The sequence below is a fragment of the Cupressus sempervirens genome, chromosome 3 (assembly GCF_028749045.1).
Source record: "Cupressus sempervirens isolate cs-2001-9-10 chromosome 3, ASM2874904v1, whole genome shotgun sequence".
NCBI classification, from domain to species: Eukaryota; Viridiplantae; Streptophyta; class Pinopsida; order Cupressales; family Cupressaceae; genus Cupressus; species Cupressus sempervirens.
Window position 1 is genome coordinate 443,580,522 of NC_143120.1, and position 25,555 is coordinate 443,606,076.

The 25,555-nt window shown below is 36.6% G+C and overlaps 1 protein-coding gene across 1 annotated transcript in view; it reads right to left on the minus strand.

Annotated features, from left to right (window-relative positions):
- LOC149566975 (chromatin structure-remodeling complex protein SYD-like) overlaps positions 1–23,401 on the minus strand; it is a 34,128-nt gene extending 10,727 nt beyond the window's left edge. Inside the window, exons 1-4 of the mRNA XM_089816589.1 lie at positions 22,982–23,401; positions 13,759–13,875; positions 13,577–13,657; positions 13,282–13,389 (exon numbers count right to left, since the gene is read on the minus strand). Of these exons, the coding sequence (XP_089672715.1) occupies positions 13,282–13,389; positions 13,577–13,657; positions 13,759–13,875; positions 22,982–23,053 (378 nt within the window). The 5' untranslated portion in view covers positions 23,054–23,401. The remainder of the gene's footprint in view (positions 1–13,281; positions 13,390–13,576; positions 13,658–13,758; positions 13,876–22,981) is intronic.
- Positions 23,402–25,555: the final 2,154 nt, after the last annotated feature.

Sequence of the window (25,555 nt, forward strand, 5' to 3'; positions counted from 1 at the left end):
TGTCGTTAATTTCATGAAAAAATTCAAGGTAGCGAGGGCCTCCTTGGACACCAATGAGCATCCTTACATGGAATATCAGGGGACTCAAGGCCCCTGGCAAAAGGAACTTATTTAAGTGCGCCCTTGATACTTCTGATGATATAATTGTTGTCCAAGAGATAAAATGTACTAAAGAAGGTGAAGACAATTTATTAAGTTATTCTAACATGTGGAATGAACTCTTGCAAGATGCTAAGGGCAGAGTTGGGGGGATGGGCATCCTGTGGAAACCACATTGACAGAAAAAATTGAGGTATTTGGAGGAAAAGATTTACTGTTGCATGGGAATTTAATGCAATATTGGAACTCGGAGAAAAAAGTGGAAGGACTGCAAAGATTAATAGAGTGATGGAAGACTTCAGAAACTTCAATTTCAATAACAAACTATGGATATTGAACCAAAGAATGGATTATTTACATGGACAAACAGAAGGCAGGATTTCACAAGAATTGCTGAAAGGCTTACCACTTCCTTGTAGATCAGGATTGGATGGAGTCAAATAACATGATTTCATTGTTCATGCTCCCAAATTCCAGATCAAACATTCATTTCCAGATTAAAGCAGTGGTGGGAAGAGGGTAAGTCAATACAAAGCACATCCAGTTTTAAATTAATTGAAAGATTGTAGTTTATTAAAGAAAATTTGGAATTTGGAATTTAGAAAATTTGCTGAGACATTGAATATTGTGTAATATCCCTTCTTTTTGGGGACATGGGACACATTTACAATATTAAGTTTGACTATGTGAGCTGGAAATTTATTATTAAAGGTCAAATTAATATTCCAAGTGGTCACAAGAGGACAAGGAGAGATAAGACAAAAAACCCAGAAAGGAAGTCAAAGGGTCACTGTTGCGAGAATAAAAGGAGAAGAGACCCCTTCCTTTTGGTATGCTTGATTTTATGATTCGGTTCAGTTTTCTCTCTTGTGAGAGTTTTCAGAAAGCTTCAACTTTCAACTAGTTTGAGAACGTAGCCCCCCGTGCTGGCAGACAGTGGACGCAAACCCATTGTCCTGGGAAACATCAGTTCAGGTGTTTCATTCACGCTTATAGGTTTTTATTCTAGCATTTTGATCTGACTATTAAATTTGTATTTAAGATTGGGTTTTTGTACTGGTTATTGTATTGCTGTTGTAAAATGCAATAACGTATTTCAAGGAGTTATAAGAGTTTTCTGGTTTTATCTTTTCTAGTTTGTAATACATGGTTATATGCTCGACATCATGGATATTATTATGAAATAACGGGTTATGTTCTTGTGGAGAATTCCTTGGGTTTTATTATAGCATTGTATTCCATTTTTGCCTACATCTGAGTTTGAATGTTAAAAGTTGAATAAATCCCTATTGAAATTTCTACCAATTTTCGACTGTACTGGAAACTATCTGCAAAGTTTTATTTCTAATTACATTGTTAAAAGAGAAAATAGCAAATATCCGATTAGGGATAGTATAGTGGTATCGGAGCTGGTCTTCCTGCCAGCCTGTGAAGTTATAATAGAGACAAACTTTAAGGATTTATCAGAAGACTTCGGTAAATGAAGGTTTAGAGAGAATGCGTGACAACCGTAGTTGAAGAGTTGCTGTGTGTTAACAACATCTTCATCGAGCATCAGACGTAATATAACCTCCTTCTGCAGCACGAGTACTTCACATCCCTTATTTTGGGTAATTGCATTGAATTCATCTTTTCCCAACAACCGAGTCGAGTCCTATCCATAGCTTGGGTTGGTAGAATGCACCCTAGTAACAGGTCGCAGACTGGTTAAACACCTAGAAGTGGGGACAGCTAAGTGTTGGTTGTTTTCTTCAAACTCTCTAGACGGCCTTCATCATTGTTACAACATCTACAAGACACCATCTTAAGTGGGACGGTAATTCCAATAGACAGACATTCTCAAAGTCGATGCATCTTGAGGAGTTGAATGTAAGTGTAATCCCTATCATCTAAGTTGTATATTGGCAGCGGGTTTCTATTTAGTCATTTCACGGGATAGATAATAGGCACAAATCGGCAAAGGTTCATTTCCCGTAAATATCCTGCAAGCGTATATCTTTTGTCGAAGGTTGATAGTAAGGATTAAAGTAAGCAGATTGGAAGCAACGGTTGGCATCATATCATCATCCCACAATATACACACCACACAGAATTCCTTCCTAAAGAGATAACAGGTCGTAGATGGTATAAGGAGTAATTGGCATCATCACCGTCTGAGTAAGTGGTGAAGACAATTCATCCATCTCAACCCACAGGTGGCTTAACCAGAGAACAGGACAACGTGACCACCAGTATCTATCACGGGTAGTAGAGGAGAATTCATTTACAGACTGCCACGAGTCTAGACCAAGCAAACAAAACACAAACCGATCCCAGTCTGGCACGGGTGAAGTAGCACAACAGCCTCAGTGTTACCAGAATCTTCGTTAAACACTGTCGTGCGTTAGTCATCATTTGGAAGCGGTCACATATCAATGAAACACTTAAATAACTTGCTATCAAGATACTTTTTATTCACGGAGGAGGTCATTAGAGGATTTCATCGAGATGAATGAGAAATCAATGACCATATGTAGTCTGCTCAAATTATCAGAGGGATCATTATCTCAGGCTCATGACAAGGATAAGGCGAGTGACAGTTCAACCTCATAGTAAGAAGAGGAATTTTGAAAGAGTGATTCTCAATACATCGCTACCATGTATTATGAATTGTAGCAGGCCCCAAATTACATGCGATCAAAGATTTAAGCATGGGATTAAATGATATACAATAGGAACCTATAATCGAAGATGCAAATACAAACTATTCATTGATTCGGGTCTTCCAACAAGCTACGGATATTGCCTATTCGAACTGCCTTCAAAGTCGGGCCTGAAGGGAATTTTTGGAATATGTCATGGGAGAGTTAAAAAAAAAATTGTAACGGTTATCAGTTTCCATTCAGAGTTGGGAAATGATTTTTTCTTCACTTTTAGCAAGTTCTAACGATTAGCTAGAGAGTGGAAAGAAACGGCTCTCACACTTGGACATCATGCCAAGCAAGTTGTGGAAAGATAGAGATTGTAATAGTTCTTATTGAAGCAATTAGGAAACTTTCAGATAGTCCACTTGAAGTTGTTTTATCCAACAGGTTTGAATGTCATGTAGCCTCAGATTCAACAAAAGGATTGAATTTGACACAATATGGAGATTAGTTTGGTTCCTAAAAATAGTTGTCATCATCAAATTTCCGCATTGGTAATTACTGTTATACAGCAGGTTGGTAAAAGAAATAGCATTTGATTTTAACAGTGCTCCGAGATTTATGTGTTAGCGATTGATTGTGTATCAATCTCGACAAACATAATCCATGTATTCCTGAGAGTTTTTGGTTGATCCTAACACATTGAGAAATACATCTTCTGGAAACACTAGTTATTCGAGTCATAGTTCCAACAAGCATCTTCAGCCAATGTTAAGCATAAGTGTGTCAAATAAATTACAAGCTAGCGGTACAAGGCATTTGTTAAAAATTAACAGTCCATCTATACGACAACTAATGTTGACAGCATTGATTTAAATCACAGATTGAAAAGCAACAATTCTTTGTGAGAGTATGGAAAAACTAAATGATAAGACAGTGATTGAAAGGGATCTAATAGAACGCAATTCGGGAATTTCAAAATGAATATTCATTCAAGAGACTAAGTAACCACAGTTCTAAGAATATAATTGGAGTAGAAGAAGTTTATGCAGATATCAATTGCTAAAATTGCGGGTATTAAATTGCTCAATAAATTATGGAGAGATCCCAATTCACAGTGTTGTTGAATGTTACAAGAAAAGATACCCCCAAGAGGCTATTCATGCATCAAAGATGTATTATGATAGAAACATTGACTGAAAATCCCTGCACATCAGTTTCCTATTTTATTGAAAGAACATCCATCTAGATAGTTTGGGAAATTATAAGGTTTGGACAAAATCTTGAAAGGTACTATGAAACTACAAGAACAGTTAGCCCAAAATTTTGAAGCCAAAATAAGAGCAGAAATGCTCAACATTCATGGAGAGTATAAACAACATCCTACCCAAATTCAAGATGAGTTATCATTCAATGATTACTTGAATTTTCATCTAGAGTGTCAAAATAAGACTGATACGGCAAAAAGGAAGTATTTGGAATTGGTTCAGGATCTTCTTGCAAGGGGCCAAGGCAAAAATAGGTACAAGGAGTTTCCAAAAAAATCATGATCAGTGAATAGAGGTTCTTGAAAAAGAAGAGCAGTCAACTACCATTGTTTTACAGCCTCCCAACAACCATGTAGAAGATGTTACCCAGGGTACAAGTTTTTATGTTGGTGAATTGGAGGTTAGTGTTGACAAACAGGCGAATGAGGACGGTTGCACACGAGGTAATAACAGATTCAAATTTTTGTGTGATGAACCATATATTACCTATGCCCATGACAGAAGTTCAAAGGAACAAACCAAGATGACACTACATGACTATGAGTTGTATCAACCTGATAATGAAATGCATGCATTTAGAAATCAATTTAAGGTTAGTAATGACATGGTTGTGGCATCACTGGTTCATTATGATAGCACTCACAAGATGCTGGAAGATCTCTACAAAAAAGTTCAAAGAGGAGTGGAAGCAGATTGGCTTGTTTCTTATTTGAAAATGGTCAAAACAGCCCTTGAGATTATGAAATCAAATTACTTATATCTGCTGTCCGACAGGGATTATATTGTTAAGGTTGCTAAAATTTATGTAGCACAGTCAAATAGGGAAAAGGATGAGATTGAGGATCTCAACAGGACGCTTAAGTACGTTCGGGAGGCACTGAGTGAAACTCAATTTTCTCTACAGGGAGCAAAAAATCAAATCAAGCTCATGGAACACTCTCGGGAACATGACAATAGAATGAGGTAGGAGTTCTTCCAAGAAGTCATTGATGAACTTGAGAGCATTCAGCTGATGTATGACTTGGATAGCTGCCCCAAACGGTTAAGTAGCAAAATTTCAGAACACTTTCAGCTTGTTGAAAACCCTTAGTTTGAAGTTGTTGCTGATTGGACATCTCAAAATCCTCTTTTTGTGTTAAATGAGGGATCATCGGTTGTTTGCCATGAAGAGGAAGAGTTTGATTCAGACTTTGGAATCCTGGCTTAGATCCTAGCAGTGAATCCGGATCTCAGCATGCGAATGATGAAACAACTTATGTTGTTGATCATTTGATCAGCCCCAACATATTTTCCAATTTCACCCCATTCAAGAGTTGGGTGAATTTTCTTCATCAACCTTTGAACAGTTCTTGATGGAATATTTATGTGAGGCTTGTGATTAGATTCTCAGCATCTTTCATATTCATAGCACCTATGCGCTTGGGAATTCTAAGTTTATGCCAATAGTATGAATTTTGATGTCTATGGGATGGTGGTTTCAGCTTTTGAGCAGCTCATTTCTTACATCATCCATTTAGGTCAGCTCTTCACATTCTATTGAATTATACATGGAGCCTGGATGTATTTCTATCTCATCATAGCAATGAGGCAACGTAACAGAGTTTGGGATCCAGATGTTGGCAAATTGTATCTATGGTTGGACGAGGATTTTATTGTGGTCCTATTAGGTTTGAGGTTGAATATAATGATGACCAGTGTTAATCAGTTTACAGGCGCAACGTTTCTTCGTAGAGTAATATGGGATCTAGGGTTTTAGTTGATAGGAGGTTTGCAGAGTGGTACAGTGCTTCACAGTTTGGTCAGGATTATTGTCAGTTTAGGCTACTGGGTTAACTACAGATTTATATGGGATCCTGGTACATATTGCTTGAGGGCAAGCAATCTCGAGAAGGGGATATATGTAATGTCCCTTCTTTTTGGGGACATTAGAAATTTTAAGAAGGGACGTATTTACAATATTAAGTTTGACTATGTGAGCTGGAAATTTATTATTAAAGGTCAAATTAATATTCCAAGTGGTCACAAGAGGACGAGGAGATAAGATGAAAAACCCAGAAAGGAAGTCGAAGGATCAACATTGCGAGAATAAAAAGAGAAGAGACCTCTTCCTTTTGGTATGCTTGATTTTATGATTTAGTTTTCTCTCTTGTGGGAGTTTTCAAAAAGCTTCAGCTTTCAGCTAGTTTGAGGACGTAGCCCCTCGTGTTGGCAGACAATGGACACAAACCCATTGTCCCGGGAAACATCAGCCCAGGTGTTTCATTCGTGCTTACAGGTTCTTATTGTAGCAATCCAATCTGACTGTTAAATCTGTATTTAAGATTGGGTTTTTGTACTCATTATTGTATTGCTGTTGTAAAATGCAATAACGTATTTTAAGGAGTTATAAGAGTTTGTTGGTTTTATCTTACTGGTTTGTAACACATGGTTATATGCTTGACATCATGGATATTATTATGAAATAACAGGTTATATTCTTGTGGAGAATTCCTCGAGTTTTATTATAGCATTGTATTCCATTTTTGCCTATATCTGAGTTTGAATGTTAAAAGTTGAATAAATCCCTATTGAAATTTCTCCTGGTTTTCAATTGTGCTGGAAACTATCTGCAAAGTTTTCTTTCTGATTATATTGTTAAAAGAGAAATTAGCAAATATCCGGTTAGGGATATTACATATTGAGGAGCAACTGCAACTGGGCAAAGTTAATGAGAAGGTAATACAAAATGGTATGAACAATGAGGATTATATAAGAGAAAAATAACTGAATTCCAGATTAGCTGATGTACTAGAAAGAGAGGAGTTATATTGGAAGGACAAATCAAGGGAGGTGTGGATAGATGCTGGGGGCTTAGATGCCAAGTTCTTTCATCCCTCAGTCAAAACCAGAAGAGTCATTAATGGGATAGATGCAGTCAAAGGAGAGCACGGGGACTGGCATATACAGATTCTGAGGGTATTGAAGAGTAGCGGTCTAATACTTCTAGAAACTATTGGGCGGTGGTGAACAAGGAGATTGCAGTTAATGGGAACCAATGCTGGAGTTGATTGAGAATAAAGTCATAAGTGAGTAGAGTCAATTTATTTTGCAGCCATTCACATTGGATTAAATTAAACAAAAAGTATTTACAATGCAACTTTACAAAGCACTTGGGCCAGATGTTGTCACTGCAGATTTTTTCCAGAATTGTTGGCAACTCTTAGGAGAAGATATAATAGAAGTGGTTGAGAAGTTTAGAAAGAAAAAGAAATCATAAACACTGTTACAACACTCACTCCTAAAAAGCCCAAAAGTGAAACAATGGTAAACTATAGACTGATATCTCTGTGCAATAGTGTACAAAATAATAGTGAAGGCCCTGGCTAACAGGCTTCAGAGGAACAAAACAACAAGATCTCAGAGGAGCAAAGCAGCTTCATGCCTGGCAGAAAAATCATAGATAGCATTATTCTTGCCACAGAAACAATTCATTTGATGGAAAAGGCAATAAGAGGGGTATCATCATCAAGTTCCACACAAACAAGGCCTATGATTGGGTCAACAGGAAACTCATACAAATATTAAGGAAATATGGATTCGAACAAGCATGGATTGATTGTATACAACTATGCATTTCTTCTCCAAGGATGGCAGTGGCAGTTAATGCCTCTCTGAGAGGATTCTATGGACTAAGGCAGAGCTATCGACTCTCTCCACTCTCATTTGTATTGATGCTGGAGGCTCTCTGCACAAATATTAAGAAGAAAGTAAGGATGGTTCATGGAAAGGGATTTTGGTTCATGAGGAGATTGAGCCAATCTCACACTCGCAGTTTGCGGATGACACACTGCTATTTGGTGAGTCATCTACAGATGAGGTTAAGGTTCTAGATTCCATGTTGGAAGATTATGCAAAATCATCAAGACAGCACATGAACAAGGACAAGTCAAAGATTTCTTCACAGTACCATCAAAAAATGTCAGAGAAGGATCTGGGAATCTTACGCTTTGAAATCTCATCATTACCAGAAAAATACTTGAGCACACATCTATTTACAGGTGAAATAAGACAGCATATTGGGAGGAAATAATCAACAATTGTCAAGTGAAAGTGCAGGCCTGGGAGAACAAGTGGCTAACACAAGCGGGGAGAGTTTAGATGATTAAGTCGATGCTTTCTGCAGTACCAATTTATGTCATGTCTTGCTTCAGATTATCGGCTAGAACCATAACAATTTTGGATGGATTCCTAAAAAAGTTTCTATGTAATATGCAAAAGAACAAAATAAGAATTCCTCTAATTAACTGGAAGACTGCATGCATGATAAAATCAGGAGAGGCGGGCCTAAGAAAAAATGAATCTGCAGAACCAGGCCTTCGGTGCCAAGTTGGTGTGGAAATTGTACAAAGATCCCAATAAAAGATGGTGCACTATCATGAGATAAAGGAACCTAGATTCAGATGAGCCTGAGTGAACCTCGTGATAGCCAATACAAGGAGTGGATCAGAAGTATGGAAATTTATATGGGAAAGTAGAAGGATAATCTATAATCAATCACATGGAAAGTGGGAAATGGAAGAAAAGTGAAACTTTGACTGGACTCTTCGAATGGAGGGGTGGGCGAGGGAGATAATAGCAGATGTATTTGGAGATAAGTTTTTGTTTCAGACTACATGCTGAATCCTGAAGAGAGTCATGCCATCATCAAATGGAAGCAGTCCAATGAAGGAATCAATGAAGATGAAAATAGGAGGCTCTCTGAAATACTGGACAATAGAAGAATGGTACTTTCTAGGGAGAAGGATGAGGTGATTTGGTGTGCAGCTAAGAGTGAGAACATAAAGTAAGTCTATGATATGTGGTGCAGAGAAAAAGAAACAAAGATTAGATTGTGTTGGGACAAGGCGGTGCTTCCAAAGGCTGGTGCATTCTTATGGATTGAATCCTTGCTAGGGAAAGACTCAAGGCAATAGGGATTGAGGGGCCCAGTATATGCATATTGTCTAGACAAGATGAGGAAACAGCTGATCGTCTCTTCTTGTGGTGTCCATTTAAAAAGATGTGTTGGAATTGACTGTGGAAATGCTAGATAGGTAACAGCTAGGGAGGTAGATTAATATGATTTTCTTACTTCTTGGCCAATGGATAAAAGGAAATTGAAATGGGCAGATTTATGGATCATAGGACCACCAATGATTATGGCACATTTGGAAAGAAGGCATGGAAGAATATTCTGGGATGAGATGAATCCAATTGAAGTTATTATTAGCAAGATAAAGGTTACCATTATGGAAGTTACAAACAGGAAATACTTAAACAAAAAGGTCACTGACTACATATATTAAGATAAAAGAATGGAAGACAAAAGGGCAGGACTAATTGCTGGGACACCTAGAATGGATAACAAAAAGATGAATAGGAAGATGGTGAAATGGAAGAGGCCAAGCCCTGGTTGGTACAAAATGAACTTTGACAGGGCAGCAAAAGCCAATCCCAGGGACGCTGGCTATGGGGTTATTCTTAAGGATGAAGAAGGCCAACTGATATTGGCAGCTTAGGGATTGATTGGATTGGCCACATACATTAAAGACAAAATGGTGGCTCTAAATAGAGGGCTGGACCTATGCAAGGAACAAGGAATCTACACAAATGAAATTAATGGAGACTTCTGGTTTGTTTTCAATGCTATATCCACAAGACAAATTTCACATTGGGATCTAACACAATGGGTTCCCAGCATTCAAAATTCACCAAAACACCAAAACTGATGTTTCGATGGCACACATCTACTGAGAAGGGAATAAGGTGGCAGATTGGCTGGCAAATGAAGGAGTACGGAGAAGAGGCAAAAGTGCAGTCATGGACGTATCTCTCATTCAACAAGATCTAAAAGTAATTCTAGAGGAAAATATTAAAAGGGAGAACGCCATTCTGCGATGTGGAATAGGATGACAGTTAATGCCCATATAGGGGGTCTGAGATCTTCTAGATAGGGAATGAGCAAGTGGCAATAGCATACAGGCCTTTCGTGAGCAAACCAATCTCGGAGATGGGCATTGGCTGAACGGACCCATCCCTGATTTTTTGGGGAAGAAATAATCGATCGCAAAGAATAAGAAGAATGCTCAATTAACATTACTAATACTAAAACCATCCCAATGTAGCTAGCTGTTACATCCCAATTTCAACTCAATTTTAAAAAGTCCATATAGCCGTTGAGGTTTCACATGAATTCAATTGATAGGTAAAATTAGTTATGTGAAATGTTAAGATGGTTAATCATTACAATTTTCATATGAAGACAACATGTTAATCGTTATGATGCTATTATATTAATATCTTGAAATCTTAGGAAGTTGGTTATTCATCTTGGGAAGTAAAATGGTGGTTAGCCATTATGAAGGTTATGAATAATAACTTGTTATGATAATTTTCATTTTGTTGAGGATTATGATATAATCGCAGAAAATTTCCACGTTAAAGGGGAGAAAAGCATTGCCAGAAAGGAACTCGGCATAGGGGCACCACCTATGACTTGGGCAAATAGGTACGAGTCTTGAACCACCATGACCAAGGATAAAGGACTAGGCAAGCAAGAGTGTATGTTGGACGACCATGAGCTAATCGGTTAAATTATATATCACTTAATAATTAAAGAAATCACTAAGCATAAATTTAAATATAATTTAAATTGTTACCTTTGATCATTGTGGGGTCTCTTGAGTATATTGACACCATGTTATTATACCATCCATACTTGCATATACATGTATATGTATATGTGCATATATCAATAGGATGATATAAAATAAATATATAATTGATATGCATGCACATGTGCATAAACATGTACGTACAATTAGAGATGGCACAACACCATGATGCTAATATATATTTTATATCATGTGGAAGGGGGGACCGTTATATTTATCTTAATATTTTATTTGATTCCAAAACAATGAGCGTTGCCATCTTTCGTTCGCATTGGTTTTAAAATTTGAACTTAAAGTATTCTTGTAACTGCAAATCGAGTCCTTGTAACCACAACAGGAGATTATATTTCCCATTCCCTGCACCTGAGAGAGCTCTCTCTCCATCGCGCTTTCTTTCTCTCCATTTATACGATTCTCTTTAACTCTTCTTGTTCGCGGCTTACTTCAGAAGCATATCACTAAGACAGTAATACAATACTGAGCCGCTTGTGTGGAGCCATATCTTGCATAGTGTTTGTTTCTGCACCAGAACCTAGTCTTATTTTCCTCTATATCTAGGTCATGTATTTTCCTCATAATATTCGCATTATGAGTGATGCATTTCGATTCAAGAAAGCTTCATTTTTCAAATGCAAGTTAGCATTGAGCACAATTAACATTTGTGAGGCTTTCCCGCTCCTTATTTTTGATCAATTATTTTTCATAAGCATCAACTGCTATAAATTTTGGGAAAAGGAATGCCCAGCTGATGGAATCCTATAATGCTTTATGTTGTGTAAAATCTGCCTTGAAATATCTTTTGTTTTTCTTTGCTATTTGATATGTACCAGATGTGACTGATTTCAAATGGTTTCACAAACATTTCTGATTTGAAAGAATCTCATGATTATTAGCAGTCTCCTAGAATGCACTCAGAGCTGGTAGAACCAAGTATAAATGGGTGAAGAGGGGAGGAATCCTGCAAGAGAAAAGAAAAGAAAACTATTATTCAGTGTCTTAAATATATGATCAATTATAAAAGACACTGCATAAGTCCAAGTTAGCTCATGGTAATCCAATGTTTAGATCTTGATGCCTATGAGTAGTGGAATTAATTCTCTAGTACAAGGATGCTCAGTGGTTGGACAAGTTGTTCCATGTCTATTTCTAGGTAGGGAGGGTCTTTCTCAGATGAGATTGTGTGGGTATATTTAAGGTCCATGGTTGGGAGGTTAAGCCCCTGACAGTGCTTCCCCTCTCCATCAAATGCCAAGATGTAAACAAGACAGAGATAAGTTATGCATTCAAACCAAAGTAACGAGTATCAGAATCGGCAAGGCCGAATTGAATCATGAATCAGCCATGAATCGGAATCGAATTGGCCAAGAATCGCCAAATTAAAAAAACCCTTGAAATTTAGTGAATAACTTATTTCATAAACCCTTTATCGCTGATTCAATTCACTGATTCACAAAAAATTGTTTGGCTTGAGTTGAATCGCCGAATTGCTTAATCACGTGAATCACTGAGATTCTCGTTACTATGATTCAAACATCATTTGGTAATAGGTATTTTACTTTTATGATATTTAAAATTACAAAATGAAGATATGTTTAGATAGATTTATATCGTTGCATTAGTTATTTCCTTCAATGAAATCAACTTTTCTCGTCAATGTAAATGGTAACTAGTTGTTAGATCAGTTGATCTTCCAATTGGACAATAATTATATCTATATGCTTGAGATAGGCCTACTTGATGGATGTTATAACTGTACTTTCATGTGAATAATGAAAATGAACATTTATTTTAACAATATGTTATTGTCATGATTAGCAATAGGAAAGAAAAAAGATGATAAGTGGTATTTGATGCCCTAGATGGAATTTGTCATTATGATGCAGTGGTAATTGATGCCCTAAATGGTAATTGACATTCTAATAGTGGTGTAACTATTTGTGCCCTAAGTGGTATATGTGTACTATCTAGGTTTTGCAGAGGCTGCCCTAGGCAGACTCACACCTAGTTTTAATATTACATATATATTTTGCTCAGCCAACCTAAGGCATACTGAGCCCAGGTTTAAAACTTTATAAAAGCACACCCATCATAGTTGAATCGGCAACTTAGATCATAACCCTTACAGATTAGTCAGAATCCAGACAACTGCAAACTCTAAAAAGTGTTATTGCTTTATCACTCACTTTACCTAGGTTTAGGTAGGGAATATTAGGAAGAAGTGTGTCAAAATAGTATATTCTTGAATGGAATCACAAAAGAAAGTTTTAGCACATTACATTCCTGCAGCACATATGAAGTTAAATTACATCTCATTTGCATGAACCCCAATCTAAATACTGTTAGATCTCATCTTTATAAGTCTCTCAATATCCCTAGTGAAGACATTAGATTTATCTGTGTCTTATGTGTTTGGTAATACTATTGTGTTAAGATTCTAGAGGTCAAGTTAGACACCAATGCTAATAAAAGATTTATCACAATCAATAGGGTTTCTTTACTGTATATAAAGAAACCATACAAGGATACTTGTGACTGGTGATCAAAACAAAAATAATTTGAACTCATTTTCTCACTTCATTGTAGGAAAGTGTTACTCACCCGATGGTTAGTTGCTTTAAGCTTAGGTAGTATACGATCAAGCATCTCAAGCTTTGCACAAAGTCTGATTACTGGCAGTAGGAAATGTGGAGGCAACATATTCTGAATCTGAAAATCATAAAAAACAGTATTTTCTTGCATATCAGAAATAAAACTGCATTAAATAACACACTTCCATATTTCAGAAGCACAAAAGTTCAGAATAGATCAAAGAATACAAACAATTTAACATAATATTATACTCAATCTCATGCTAATGATTAATAAAAGTATAATAGCGTTGTCTGAGACAAACCTCATCTGAATGCAACTGGCTGAGATATGGATGGTTGCAAATATTGCGAAGCTCCATTACTGTATTATGCACTGATCTACCCTGAACATGCAATTTAAAATAAATATTATTAGAGATCTTTTCATCACCAATATATTTAGTTGATAACAGAGGCAGAACTTGTCAACAAATTTTTTGCATACCTTGGCATGACAAAGAGATCCAAGATTATCTTCAACTCTTTTCATGAGAAGCTTCTGATATGCAGATGCCTCACACCTTACCAAATGCTCAATCTTCTCTGGCAGTTCATTCTCAACCTTCAAAAGAAGCAACACAAAACTCAACCAGTTCAAATCAAATTCTACTAATAATAAATCTTATAAATCATATCGACAGGTGCTATGTTAGTCTCTTAGCAATGGCATTGTATTGCATTTACAGTGCATACTATAACAAAGAATATGCTACTGAGAAAACACATGCTACATGTCACCACATATTTGTTTCCTACATGCAAAAAAGGGAAACTTGGATTCAGACTGAAGATAAAATGCAAACCCTACTCTGAGATGTTAATTCCAATACAAGATGCTCACACAAGAAGCTCAATACACATCTTGCTACTCAATCTGAATTGTCCGTTTTGGCAGCTAATTATATAGTACTTATTAATCCTCATATTGGGTTCGCTAATGAACAGGTATCACCCAAAAACAATGCATCAGAAAAAAGAGTTTACTTGTAATGTCCCCACTTTAGTAGTTGACAAAGTGTGTGTGTGTGTGTGTGTTAGCTTAGCTCTACATGGTCTCGAGGGCTAATGAAGGGTTTAAACAGATCTTAGAGTGTTTTGGCCTAGTCATCTCCAATTTGGGCCAAAACGGAGTTGATTTACTCAATTTTAGGCATACTCACTATTTTTCGTAAATCAGCAAGACACAAGGGAGGCTTGTTTTGGTGATTGAAATTGATACTCCTTAGCGAGAGCTTTCCGACGAGCAATCACTCGTGTTGTTTGTAGTCTAATAGCTAATATATTTTTTATGCCTGAAGTATTATTAAAGTAACATTTAATTTAGTTGTAAAATATTAAAGTGTTACTTTAATATTAAATTTTATGGGAATGTGTGCGAATCAAAGGGGGCACCTAAGGGAGACATAATTGATTATTTTAATATGTTTTATATTGCATATCTTTTATCCCACATTGCTCATGTGAGTTGAACTGATCCTTGAAGAAAGAATAAAAGGGAGCATTAGTGGCTGCATTCGGCAGGTGGAATATGAGAAGAAAATTGATGTGTGAGTTGCAAATCCTTTCTTGGCATTAGAGGACATTTATCCTCTCTTGTGACATTCTAGATGTCATTCCCTTGGGGTTTGGCCTTTATAATTCATTGCTATCAACTTCATTAACAGGAAGATTGAGCGCATTTCTAGTTGCAGGCAGATTGGGTGTTTACTCATATCATTCTCACTTCTTGTCTGATGCTTATACCATTGTAAAGGGATGATTTTAAGAGGGTCTTGGACTGATTGAAGGAAAATCTTATTGTAGCAGCACTGCAACGCGGCACTATTCATATTAGTGTAGCAACAAGATGGGAAGTTATTACTGGAATATTATGTTATAATGCTCGAGTAATTAGTGAGTTGAAAAGTCTACTATGTATTTGATTTTATTAGTTTGAAAATTAATATTATTTCAGCAGTAGTTCAATCTTCAATTTACATATTATTATAAATTTCTTATTGTTCATGTTATGTGGTTTCAAATCTATGTAAAGACATAAAAACAGACAAACAATTTATTTCCCGAGCCATAAAGGGGTTTAAACATTTAACGGTGAAATTAAGAGTTGGATGCAAATTATTTGACTAAATTCCTATCAGCAGTTGGTTCAGTTTTTGGGTATTTTTAGGGTGTCCATTACATTAGTTTATGTTTCTCCTAGAGAATCCACTGAGTCAAAAAATTGGAAAGAGTCAAGTACGCTATGTCAGGCATGGGGTACCTTAAATTTGGCTTCAGTCTGCTAAAGAATGTCATCAAATTTTATGTAGATATTCGCCAAATTTCACACACATTGTAAGTATGGCACTTCCTTGCCAATGGGACATATTTGGAACTGGAAGAGAATCTAGCATCTCATAAGGTCCCAATTGTTGGAAGTCACAAAAAAACTTTAAAAGAAAGATCTCCTCAGAAAGCTTGATTATCCCAGGTGCCGACCATAAATATGTTGAATGACATGTAAATAGGTGTTCCACTACCTATTTTACCATTGAGAGAACTAGAGAGCATGAACTACATTGTGATTAAAACCCAACTAGTTTTAGAATATGAAGCTATTGACAAACTGAACTGGCGAAGTGCAATTAACTACCCAAATGTTTGTCATGGCAAATTGATATTGTATTAAAAAGAGGAGATGAAAGCTCCTTATATAGATTAACAAAGTCATTTTTTTACAGAGTAGTACTGGGGTACGTCAAGACGTTGAAACGAGCTTTCGGGATGCGGGGAAAATGGGCCTCATCTTTGGGATAGTGGGGGGACAGCGGCATGGGTAGGACGGGGCAGGGAGGGGTGTTGTATTGTATACATATGAACTCGAAATGCTAGTTATGAAATGATGTTTCAGTAGAACATACCAAATTAAAATACTTTAAAATAGCAAAATTGCTATATGAAATAGAACCATTGAACATTCAACATAGTCGCATATTACATACCCAGTAATAACATTCAAAAATCAAAATTCAAGTACCCATCCTAGCAATGACATGGTTGTGGAATGGTGGAGGTGGGGGTGTACTTGAGTACTCAAGTACCCGGTGCGGGGACGGGTACTTCAAGGTTTGGGAGGAGGGTGTAAGTCCCCATGTCACGCTGTGTTTTTATAATGAAACAATCATGAACTAAAGGTGCAAATTAGAAACTACCAAATAAACTAAAGCCTAACTAAGATTACTATTACAGAAACACTACAATATTCTAATACCCTCCCTTAATGCTCATCATCTAATTGCCCTACAAAAGACTATACGTGTCTTGTGGTCATGAATTCTTCATAACATTCTACTGTTGTTGAGACCCTTCCTAGATCAGCATAAAAGAAGGACGAGGATTTCATTTTCAAGCATGCTTAGATATTGATTTGGTTTGAGATTTTCTCTTGGAGAAATCAAGGAAGCTTCAACTTCTATTCAGGATCCGAGGACGCAAACCCTCAAGTTCTTGGGTGGATTGGACAGAGCCACAATTACATTTTAGGTTCTTTCCTAATTATCCAATATGACTATTATCACTATTTATACAAATGGATTGTTATTGCATTGCTGGTTTATAATGTTATAATGAATTCTAGAGTATTTACTGGTTAATGTTGTTGATTCTTTACTGATTATTTTCTGGTTATTATTGTATACATTCTTGTTTACAATTCTGAAATTTATTTGAGGAAATTGGAGAGATTATCTAGGTAGGATATTATAGTGGATTCACAGCCAGTGAATCCTGCCAACCTATGAAGTTGCTTGAAGAACACAAATTGAAGTATCTAAAGCTCCGAAAAAAAATTATCTGTTTTGAAGAAAAGATATATTTTATTTAGGCAAAGACATATTCTATAGAATAAATGATTTTAATGTAAGGCTATAGCCGCAGTGAAATATTCGGAGAGATATTGCCGGTTGCAAAGTTGTGTTTTTTCTTCTTCTTTTTTCTAGATTTACTAAATCTATCGAGAGGGACATTTGAGCAATTATGTTAATGTGAAAGCGCTGGATAAAGGAGATATCAAATTAAAAATGTCAGACCTGATATATATATAGGGTCTTCTCTAAAGTTTTTTTTTGGTAAAATATTTGAGCGCTACTATTGATAGATGTTGAATAATTAAGGAAGGGACTGTCTATTCTAAAGTCTAGAAGAAAAAAATTTCAAGAGCGTATATTAAAGTTATATTACCAGACCATTGATTTTCTGGTGCCAAGCGACTTTAAGTAATATTAATCGACATCTTATAGTTTTTGGTAATAAATATCTTCTTCTGGCAAAGTCTGTAATACACTTGTGTTTGACATGTAAAATCATTTGCAGAGTTTACAGGAAGGTTTGAACAAATATTGCAAAGTTAGAAGTTGTGACCGAATCAACAAATGGAAAAGAGGCAAAAGGGAATGGAAAGTGATCCTAAGCTGTTGATTTACAAAGGGTTTTAGTAGCCTTGGAGACTTTGAAATCAGATTACTTATGTCTACTTTCAAACAGATATTTCATCATCAAGGTTGTTGGAACATATGCTAAGCAATTGAGGGAAAAAGAAGATGAGGTTAATAGGCTCAACAAGGAGCCTAATGTTTCTCAGGTTAATAGACTCAACAAGGAGCCTAATGTTTCTCAAAAGGCATTGGATAATACACAGGTTGCTCTTCATGAAGCATAAAATCAGATTGTTGTCACCAAAAAATATAGGGAACAGGAGGATAAAGGAAGTTATGAGTTTTTCCAAGTGATTGAGGAACTTGATAGCATTCAACAGACTTGTGACTTGCATAGCTGCCCCAAGAGATAACATAACAAAATTTTGGATCATATTAAGCTAGCAGAGAATTCTTTGTTTGCAGTGGATGTTGATTGGACAATTGATAATCCACTTTTTGAGTTGAATACAAAAGATGTTTCTTATTTCCGTGATGAGGATGATCTTGACTGGAGGATATGGGACCCAGTCACAATTCCTAGTGGTGAGTTTTGTTCATAGGATTGGTGTGATGACCTGATTTTCAGATTTAACATTGTTTCTCATTCTCCAATCAGCTTAAACCTGGTTTCAGTTTCAGGCTTACACATGAGTTGGATAGACTCCTTGCTTCACCAGCTGAACATATCTTGGTTAAGAATTGATGGGAGTTATAATTTGCTCATTTTATACATGGTTATCTTATTTAGTTATATCTGCTATTTGCATTAATCTATAATCTTGGTGACGCGTTATCATTAGTTAATTCGATTCTTACGTCCATTTCTATTTCAAAGATTTGGTTTATTATTGATCTGCCAACTGTTAAAAGAATTCCTCTGTTATTTGCATTCCTTTTATACCGTATTAATATTCTGTGGTTAGCCTTATTTTACTTATTGCTCTTGCCTATTTTGTGTAATGATCCTGCTCAAATCTGATCCCAAAATGCTGATAAAGGTTCAAGAAAAACTTTGAATACAAGGGTCATATGACTGATAAAATTTCAGTTTTCTTTTATGGCTTTTTCCTCCACTTAGCATCAATAAGAATGCTTGCAAGCAGACTCTGAATTGTCTAAACAATGACCTAACATGAATGTGCAACTGATTTTGGCGATATACGATGCATATATATGATTTAAACATGAGAAATGAACACCTACAGCCAACTGGCATTTTTACAAATAGTTGGTATGCAAACTAACTAGTTGATAAATAATGATATTGAATTGCTCAAATGACACCAGCAACTATTATCTCCTTAATTGCAATGAAATTTCTAATACAATGCTCATGAAATATGGCCAAGACTTTTGGCATTTAAATGGATTACAAAAAAATGATAATGTTGGTATAATGCACACCTACAGCTGAAACTTATAACACCTAAAATGCAATGCTAACAAAGGAACCTGGCTCTAGACGGCTGTAATAATTTCCTCCAATGCTGCCTTTCTGCTTTGCTTTTTCCGATCTGCTTTTTCACTTGCTTTTTCGGATCTGCTTTTTCGCTTTTCTTTTTCGAACTATTTTTTCGGATTTGCTTTTTCGGACTACTTTTTCGGATTTGCTTTTTCGGACTGCTTTTTCGGATCTACTTTTTCGGACTGCTTTTTTTGGATTTGCTTTTTTGGATTGTTTTCCAAAAAAACTCAAACCCTCAGGTAATCTGAGTATTCAAATTAAGCTCAACTTGAAATGGATGAATACCACTTCCAAAGTGCAACCCTTCAAAAGATCTTTCACTTCCTCAGTTATGCAATCTCTTGAGAGGTATTGTTCTCAAAGATTATGCTGAATATTTGCAGACCATCAAGCTCCACAAATGCTCATAGAAGATGTAGTTGAATTATCAAATCTCGTATATCCAAATGGGAGCCCAAGCCCTCTATTTATCTACTTTCCTAAAAAGTTACTAAGAACTTCTAGAAACATCCATTATAAAATCCCCTTATAATGCACTTTTTAATAGTAAATAACTTTGTAAAATAAAAGAGCAACTCAACTTAGAATTATAACATGTAGGCCCCGTATAAGAAGTGATGATAAAATATAAATAAAATAATATCTCCAAGAGCATAATGAGCCATCTAATCACCAAATAAATGCCAAAATGACTCTCTCATCACAACCACCAGTCTATGAGAGTTCGTGATAGACTGATCTGGCATGCAAAACGATGTCAACCAAAACAGGGACATTACATTTTGCTATACATTCCCAACTTCTACTACATAGTTATGAACTACATACAATATATATTCTGCCAAAGATTCAACGTCGTTAGAAATTGGTAAACCATGTGTGGCATTCTGAAGTTAATAACACTTGTGTGTTGGCACTGTTTACATTTTAAAATGATATTTCGATGAGTTGAGATTTACATTTACCTTTTTCTTGAGAATTAGAGGGATAATTTGTTAGCAACCCACTGTCATATATATGAAGGTTGATAAAAAATAGTGTCTACTAAAATATGGGCTCGAGCATTCTAGCAATTTCTTCTTGAAAGAAGAAAACTCAGATTCTGTCAAAAATTAATCTACATATGAAACCTATATGATGGAACCTTCCTTATCCATGTCACAGCTATATAAATAATTGTACTTTAACCACTTCAATTCTTACTTGACAACATTTATATATTTCAAAAGAGATAAATCCAATTGGTTATAAAATAACGCCTTAACAAATCCTCAAAATCTTCATGATCAATTTGCCAGAATAATATTAAAATTGCAACTGTAAATGCGTACTTAATAATAAAATATCATGCCCATAGGCTATCATTGATATCAATCCAGGGACATTTTATGGAGAATACGTTCCTTCATTTTCTCCCGGCACTGTGGTAACTGGATCCAGTAACTCCAAACTGATAGCGGATTCGTACTCCCACACCCCTACCCTATCCTCTATTATAAATCTATCTATCCAGTCTACAAGGGGCAGGGAGTTGACATACATTAAATAAAATAAGAAGTAAAGATTACGTTTTACTAATAGTAGCCATTCAACTAGCCTGTGCAGGTCCATAGTAGTTAGGATTGGATAGCTAGGGGCAGGCTGGTCACCAATCAGTGGAGTATCAGGTTGTCCTTTCAATGAAGATTCAATTTATTATAGCCCTGACTTCAGAAGAATCATGGTTATTACGTAGAAGGGCCAATATATTTCTGCCCACCTCAAATATTGTTGGGTGATCTTCACTCTTAATGTAGGTAGTAGAGATTCCCTGACATTGCCTTCACACCTGCAACGCATGGAATCTGTTTTTTTTGTTTTTATAAGATATTGATAAGATGTGAGCACAATCAACCATTCCTAGAACACAAGCTTTAGCAATATCTTTTCTTTGTTTGTGATATCTTTCCATTTCACCTTCAATTGTCCTATTTCGAAGTTGAAAGAATTGTAGAATATCTTTTCTTTTACAATCTCCTCTATAGTCCTTGTAAATAAAGCATTGTCATCATTGTTTATGATGTCATTCATTCTAATATTAAGCAAAGCACACAATTCTTCCTCCCACTCTCTATAAGTCTTTAGATTATGTTCCCTTTTGAAGGCCAAAGGGATAAGGTCAAAACTTTTATTTTCGGATTTGGAAAGATAAAATCTTACCCTTCTCTATAATAACTCCTTATTTATATCAAATTCTACCAAGGTTGCTAACAGATCATAAGTCTTTTCACTTAGATCCTCAACCTAGGGCTTATCTATAACAATTTCACATCTATCACCCAACTCTTCTTCTCTGTTGACCTATTTGTTCAGATTCTGTCTCAGCATATTCTCATTTTAACCAAGAGATCTCTCGATAGCTGCAAGTTTTGATATCCCATGGTAGAGCAATCTGGTATCCATATTAAATGCAAAGTGCAAAATGTTATCTCTTACATTTTGTTCATACCTCTGCATCACCTCCATTTGTGCAGTCTTGAGATTGTTCACATGGGGAGTTCCAAGAAAACCATACACTCTGAAAAATAGTGGAAACTGATAAGGGATAATGTCTCCCAATTATGGCTCACCTTCAGACCTATAGCAAACTCTTTTGGCCTAAGTAGTTTCAACAATGCCTTAGGAATTCTAGGATTATCAAGGGATAACAAGGCTCTCATCTTGGAGGAAAGATACCTATCAAATCTTACAAAACTAGCATCCTTCCTATCCCATGACATATTTGTACTCCATAAATGAACAAGCAATTTCTCTCCATTATGTTCCCTTACCAACTTCATTTCTTTTTCAAAATAAGAAACTCCCTTAAAAAGGCACATGCACGAGCATTGAGTACCATCAAAAAGGTTTGCCAACCTTTCCTTTATCAATTCCGATCAAACCATTGTGGATCTCCTCAACAAGATAGGAAGCAAAATCAAAAATCACATCCACCCCATAGTGGAGAATCTGAACCATCATGTACATTAATGGGACAGGCATATAATCTTGCTCATCCTCACCCAACACTTTACACAGGGACATATATATGGCTTGGGCACACATATTGAAATATTTCTTCAATAATGGTTCAAGAGTGGCTGGTGAAACCAAAATTAGATTTCCAACCTTTCCAAAATGTTCCTTCAAGGGCCCACTTCTAAGATAAAAATTTTGAGCTTCATATTCTTCTTGTAATTTCTCAAAATCTATGGTATGATGGAGAACAGAAGGTGGGTCCAGCATGAAAACCTCAGAATCGCTTCTGATGTGATCTTAAACAAGCCAATTTATAGCATGGTTTATCACTAAACAAAGGACTAGATCATAAATTTTGGTGAGTAGGGTTGGTCTAAATCCATAAAAAAACCCTGGTACAACCAGTTTCCCTAAATCGAAATTTATAATATTCCAAATCAGATAATACTGGCATGAGCTCAATTAAATACAGTAATAACAGGGATATGTGTGTCTACGACCCTTGATGAGCATAAAAATTCCCTCACACCATAGTTGGATCAGAAATAGAATAATAGGAACATTCAGAATATAAGCTTGAGTCTACAATGATTTTCAAGATACATTTAGTTAAGCCTTAGAATACTGCCTCAAGTTTCTTTACTTAATACTGATTTTGATAACCATATGAAGGCATTCCTTCATCCAAAATTACCACACAACACTACCTATCTAAGCAATAAGTAATATGCAATGAAGAAGGAAATCAAAACCTGGCATTCCGTGCATGCATGACAGTTCATGCGGCCATATACTTTGTTGAATCTCGTCAATGGGTTCTTCATTGCCTACCACCCAATTTTCTAAGAGTTGCAACTAATGTCCAACATGTGGACCCCCAAACTCCTCACAGCATACACAGCTCGGGATATAATGCTGATTGCGGTGAATGTGCACTGGTTGGTGTTGTCCAATGAAGTCACTCCAACCCAAATACCTTGGCAACTAGTCTGCAAACACTGCCAGTTGAGCAACCTATTACTATCGCATGACTGATGAGAGTGAAGTCGTGTCCTCCTGGTAACAAGTCCATTCAAGACATTAAATTTGTTGCCTTCTGCAATCCACTGCTCAATCTCGTATGTTGTTCATTGTAACACTACCACTACTCCTTTGTTGTTAGTGATCCAAACACCTAGTTTAGACCTTGCTGTTGTATTACTTTCCTTCTTATACCTATTACGCATTCTTCCCATAACCACTGGTGTAGACCAAAACCATACACATTTCCAATAGAAATAAGGGTTCCCAAATGATGTTGTTACCTTTTTATTTTGCCTTTGGGATAAACTTACTGAACAAAATAGACCGAGATCTCGTACTTGATCTTGAAATTATTTCGAAGAGATACTGGGGCTAATCTAGTCTCCACAAATCTCATTAAGTCATTTTGTCCTTAAGAGATAACCAATCACATTTAAGCGACCTGTTTGTATTTTATCGGTATTAATCTAATGGTGTAAATCCCAATGCAAATGATTGCTTTTATAACTCGATGTGAGGGGAGATGCGAACAACTAGGCAATGTGCGATAAAAGCCTATTTTGTCTTTGAGTCACTTAAGTCATTTTTGTCATAAAGTCACTTTAAATGATAAACTACTTTATAAATCAACTTAATAAAATAAAGTGACTTAACCTTAGGAGTTCCCACTTAAATATCTCCCCCAATGAAACCAAATAGATTCCCGTGACTGGCTGGCATCCTCAAAATAAATGTTGTTAGCCTATCCAGATGGAAAGATAGACCAACAAGGCACCATTATGTCTAGTGCGAAGAAGGGGAGATTATAGTCCTCCCTTCTTGGGATTGCTTGCCCTCAAGCAATCTTGGTGTCGGATACTTCAGGATTGATTCGCCTTCTCAAGTGGCATCTTCATATGGCAAATCCTTCCAGCAAATTAGATACTCCCTGATGGACCTGTTACGCAGCTTCCTTTCTCTGACCTCTATTACCTTTGCTAGAACTAATACTAGCTTCCCTTCCTCATCAAGTGGGGGAAATCCAGTGGAGGGTACTACATGCTAACCTATCGCTTTCTTGAGGAAAGAAATGTGGAAAACGTTATGAATTTTATTGTCATCTGGCAAGTCCATCTCATAGGCGACCTCCCCAACCCTCCAATTAATGTGATAAGGACCAAAAATTCTAGGCTGAAGTTTTTTAGACCCACTCTTCTTCAAGGAGCTCTGTCTATAAGGTTGGAGACGAAGATAAACCATGTCACCCAACTCAAAATTCCGCTCTGTCTGCCAGCAATCAGCATACATCTTCTACTGATTCTGAGCCTGTAGAATGTTCTCCTGAAGAGATTTGAGAATGTCCTGCTGATCTTGTATCCAATCCCCAACTAGTGGTTCCCTTTTGTCCTATAAAGACAGATCTACAAACGACAAAGGCTCACTTCCATAAAGAGCTCGAAATGGAATCATCTGGATGGGCATGTGGTAGGAGTTGTAGCAATACTCCCCTAGATATAACCACTTAACCTAAGCTCTCTGCTGCCCTGCTACATATTTCTAGAGATAACCCTCCACCCATTTGTTTACTATCCAATCTGCCCGTCTGTCTACGGTGGTAACTCGTGTTGGGTGTCAACTTTGTACCTGCCAATCTGAATAGCTCTTGGCGAAAGGTGTTGAGTAACTTGCTATCCCTCTTGCTCATGATGGTTCGCAGAAGACCATGTAGATGAAAAAGCTCTCGAAAAAATACCTCAGCTACTTGAGAGACTGACCAATTTGCTGCTATAGCAAAGAAGTGACCAAAATAAGTCAATCTGTTCACCACCAAAAAAATGGAATCTCTACCCTGCACCCTCGGCAACCCTGTAATAAAGTCCATGGAGATACTCTCCCATTTTTGCATTGGAATAGGAAGAGTTTGTAATAAACTAACTAAAAACTCATACTCTAACTTGTTCTGCTGACAACTCTAGCATTCTCTAATATGCTAGAGGACATCATCCTTGAGGCCCTTCCATGAAAACCTTTCCTCACCTGTTTATAGGTTTTGAAGAAACCTGGGTGTCCTAATGATGGTGCAGCATGAACAGTTTCCATAATATTTCCTTTGAGTTTAGAATCTGGTACGAGGTAGATCCTATCCTTACAAAAAAATCACATCATCGATTACCTTGTACCTGTTGTCCTAAAATTGTCCAACCATAATCTGACACACTTGAGTATTCTTAGACTACTCAACCCGCAACTAAGGCTTCCAATCTGTCGATATCTTGGAAATAGCACAACATTCTACTACTGAAGGTCTCCTGGAAAGCGCATCA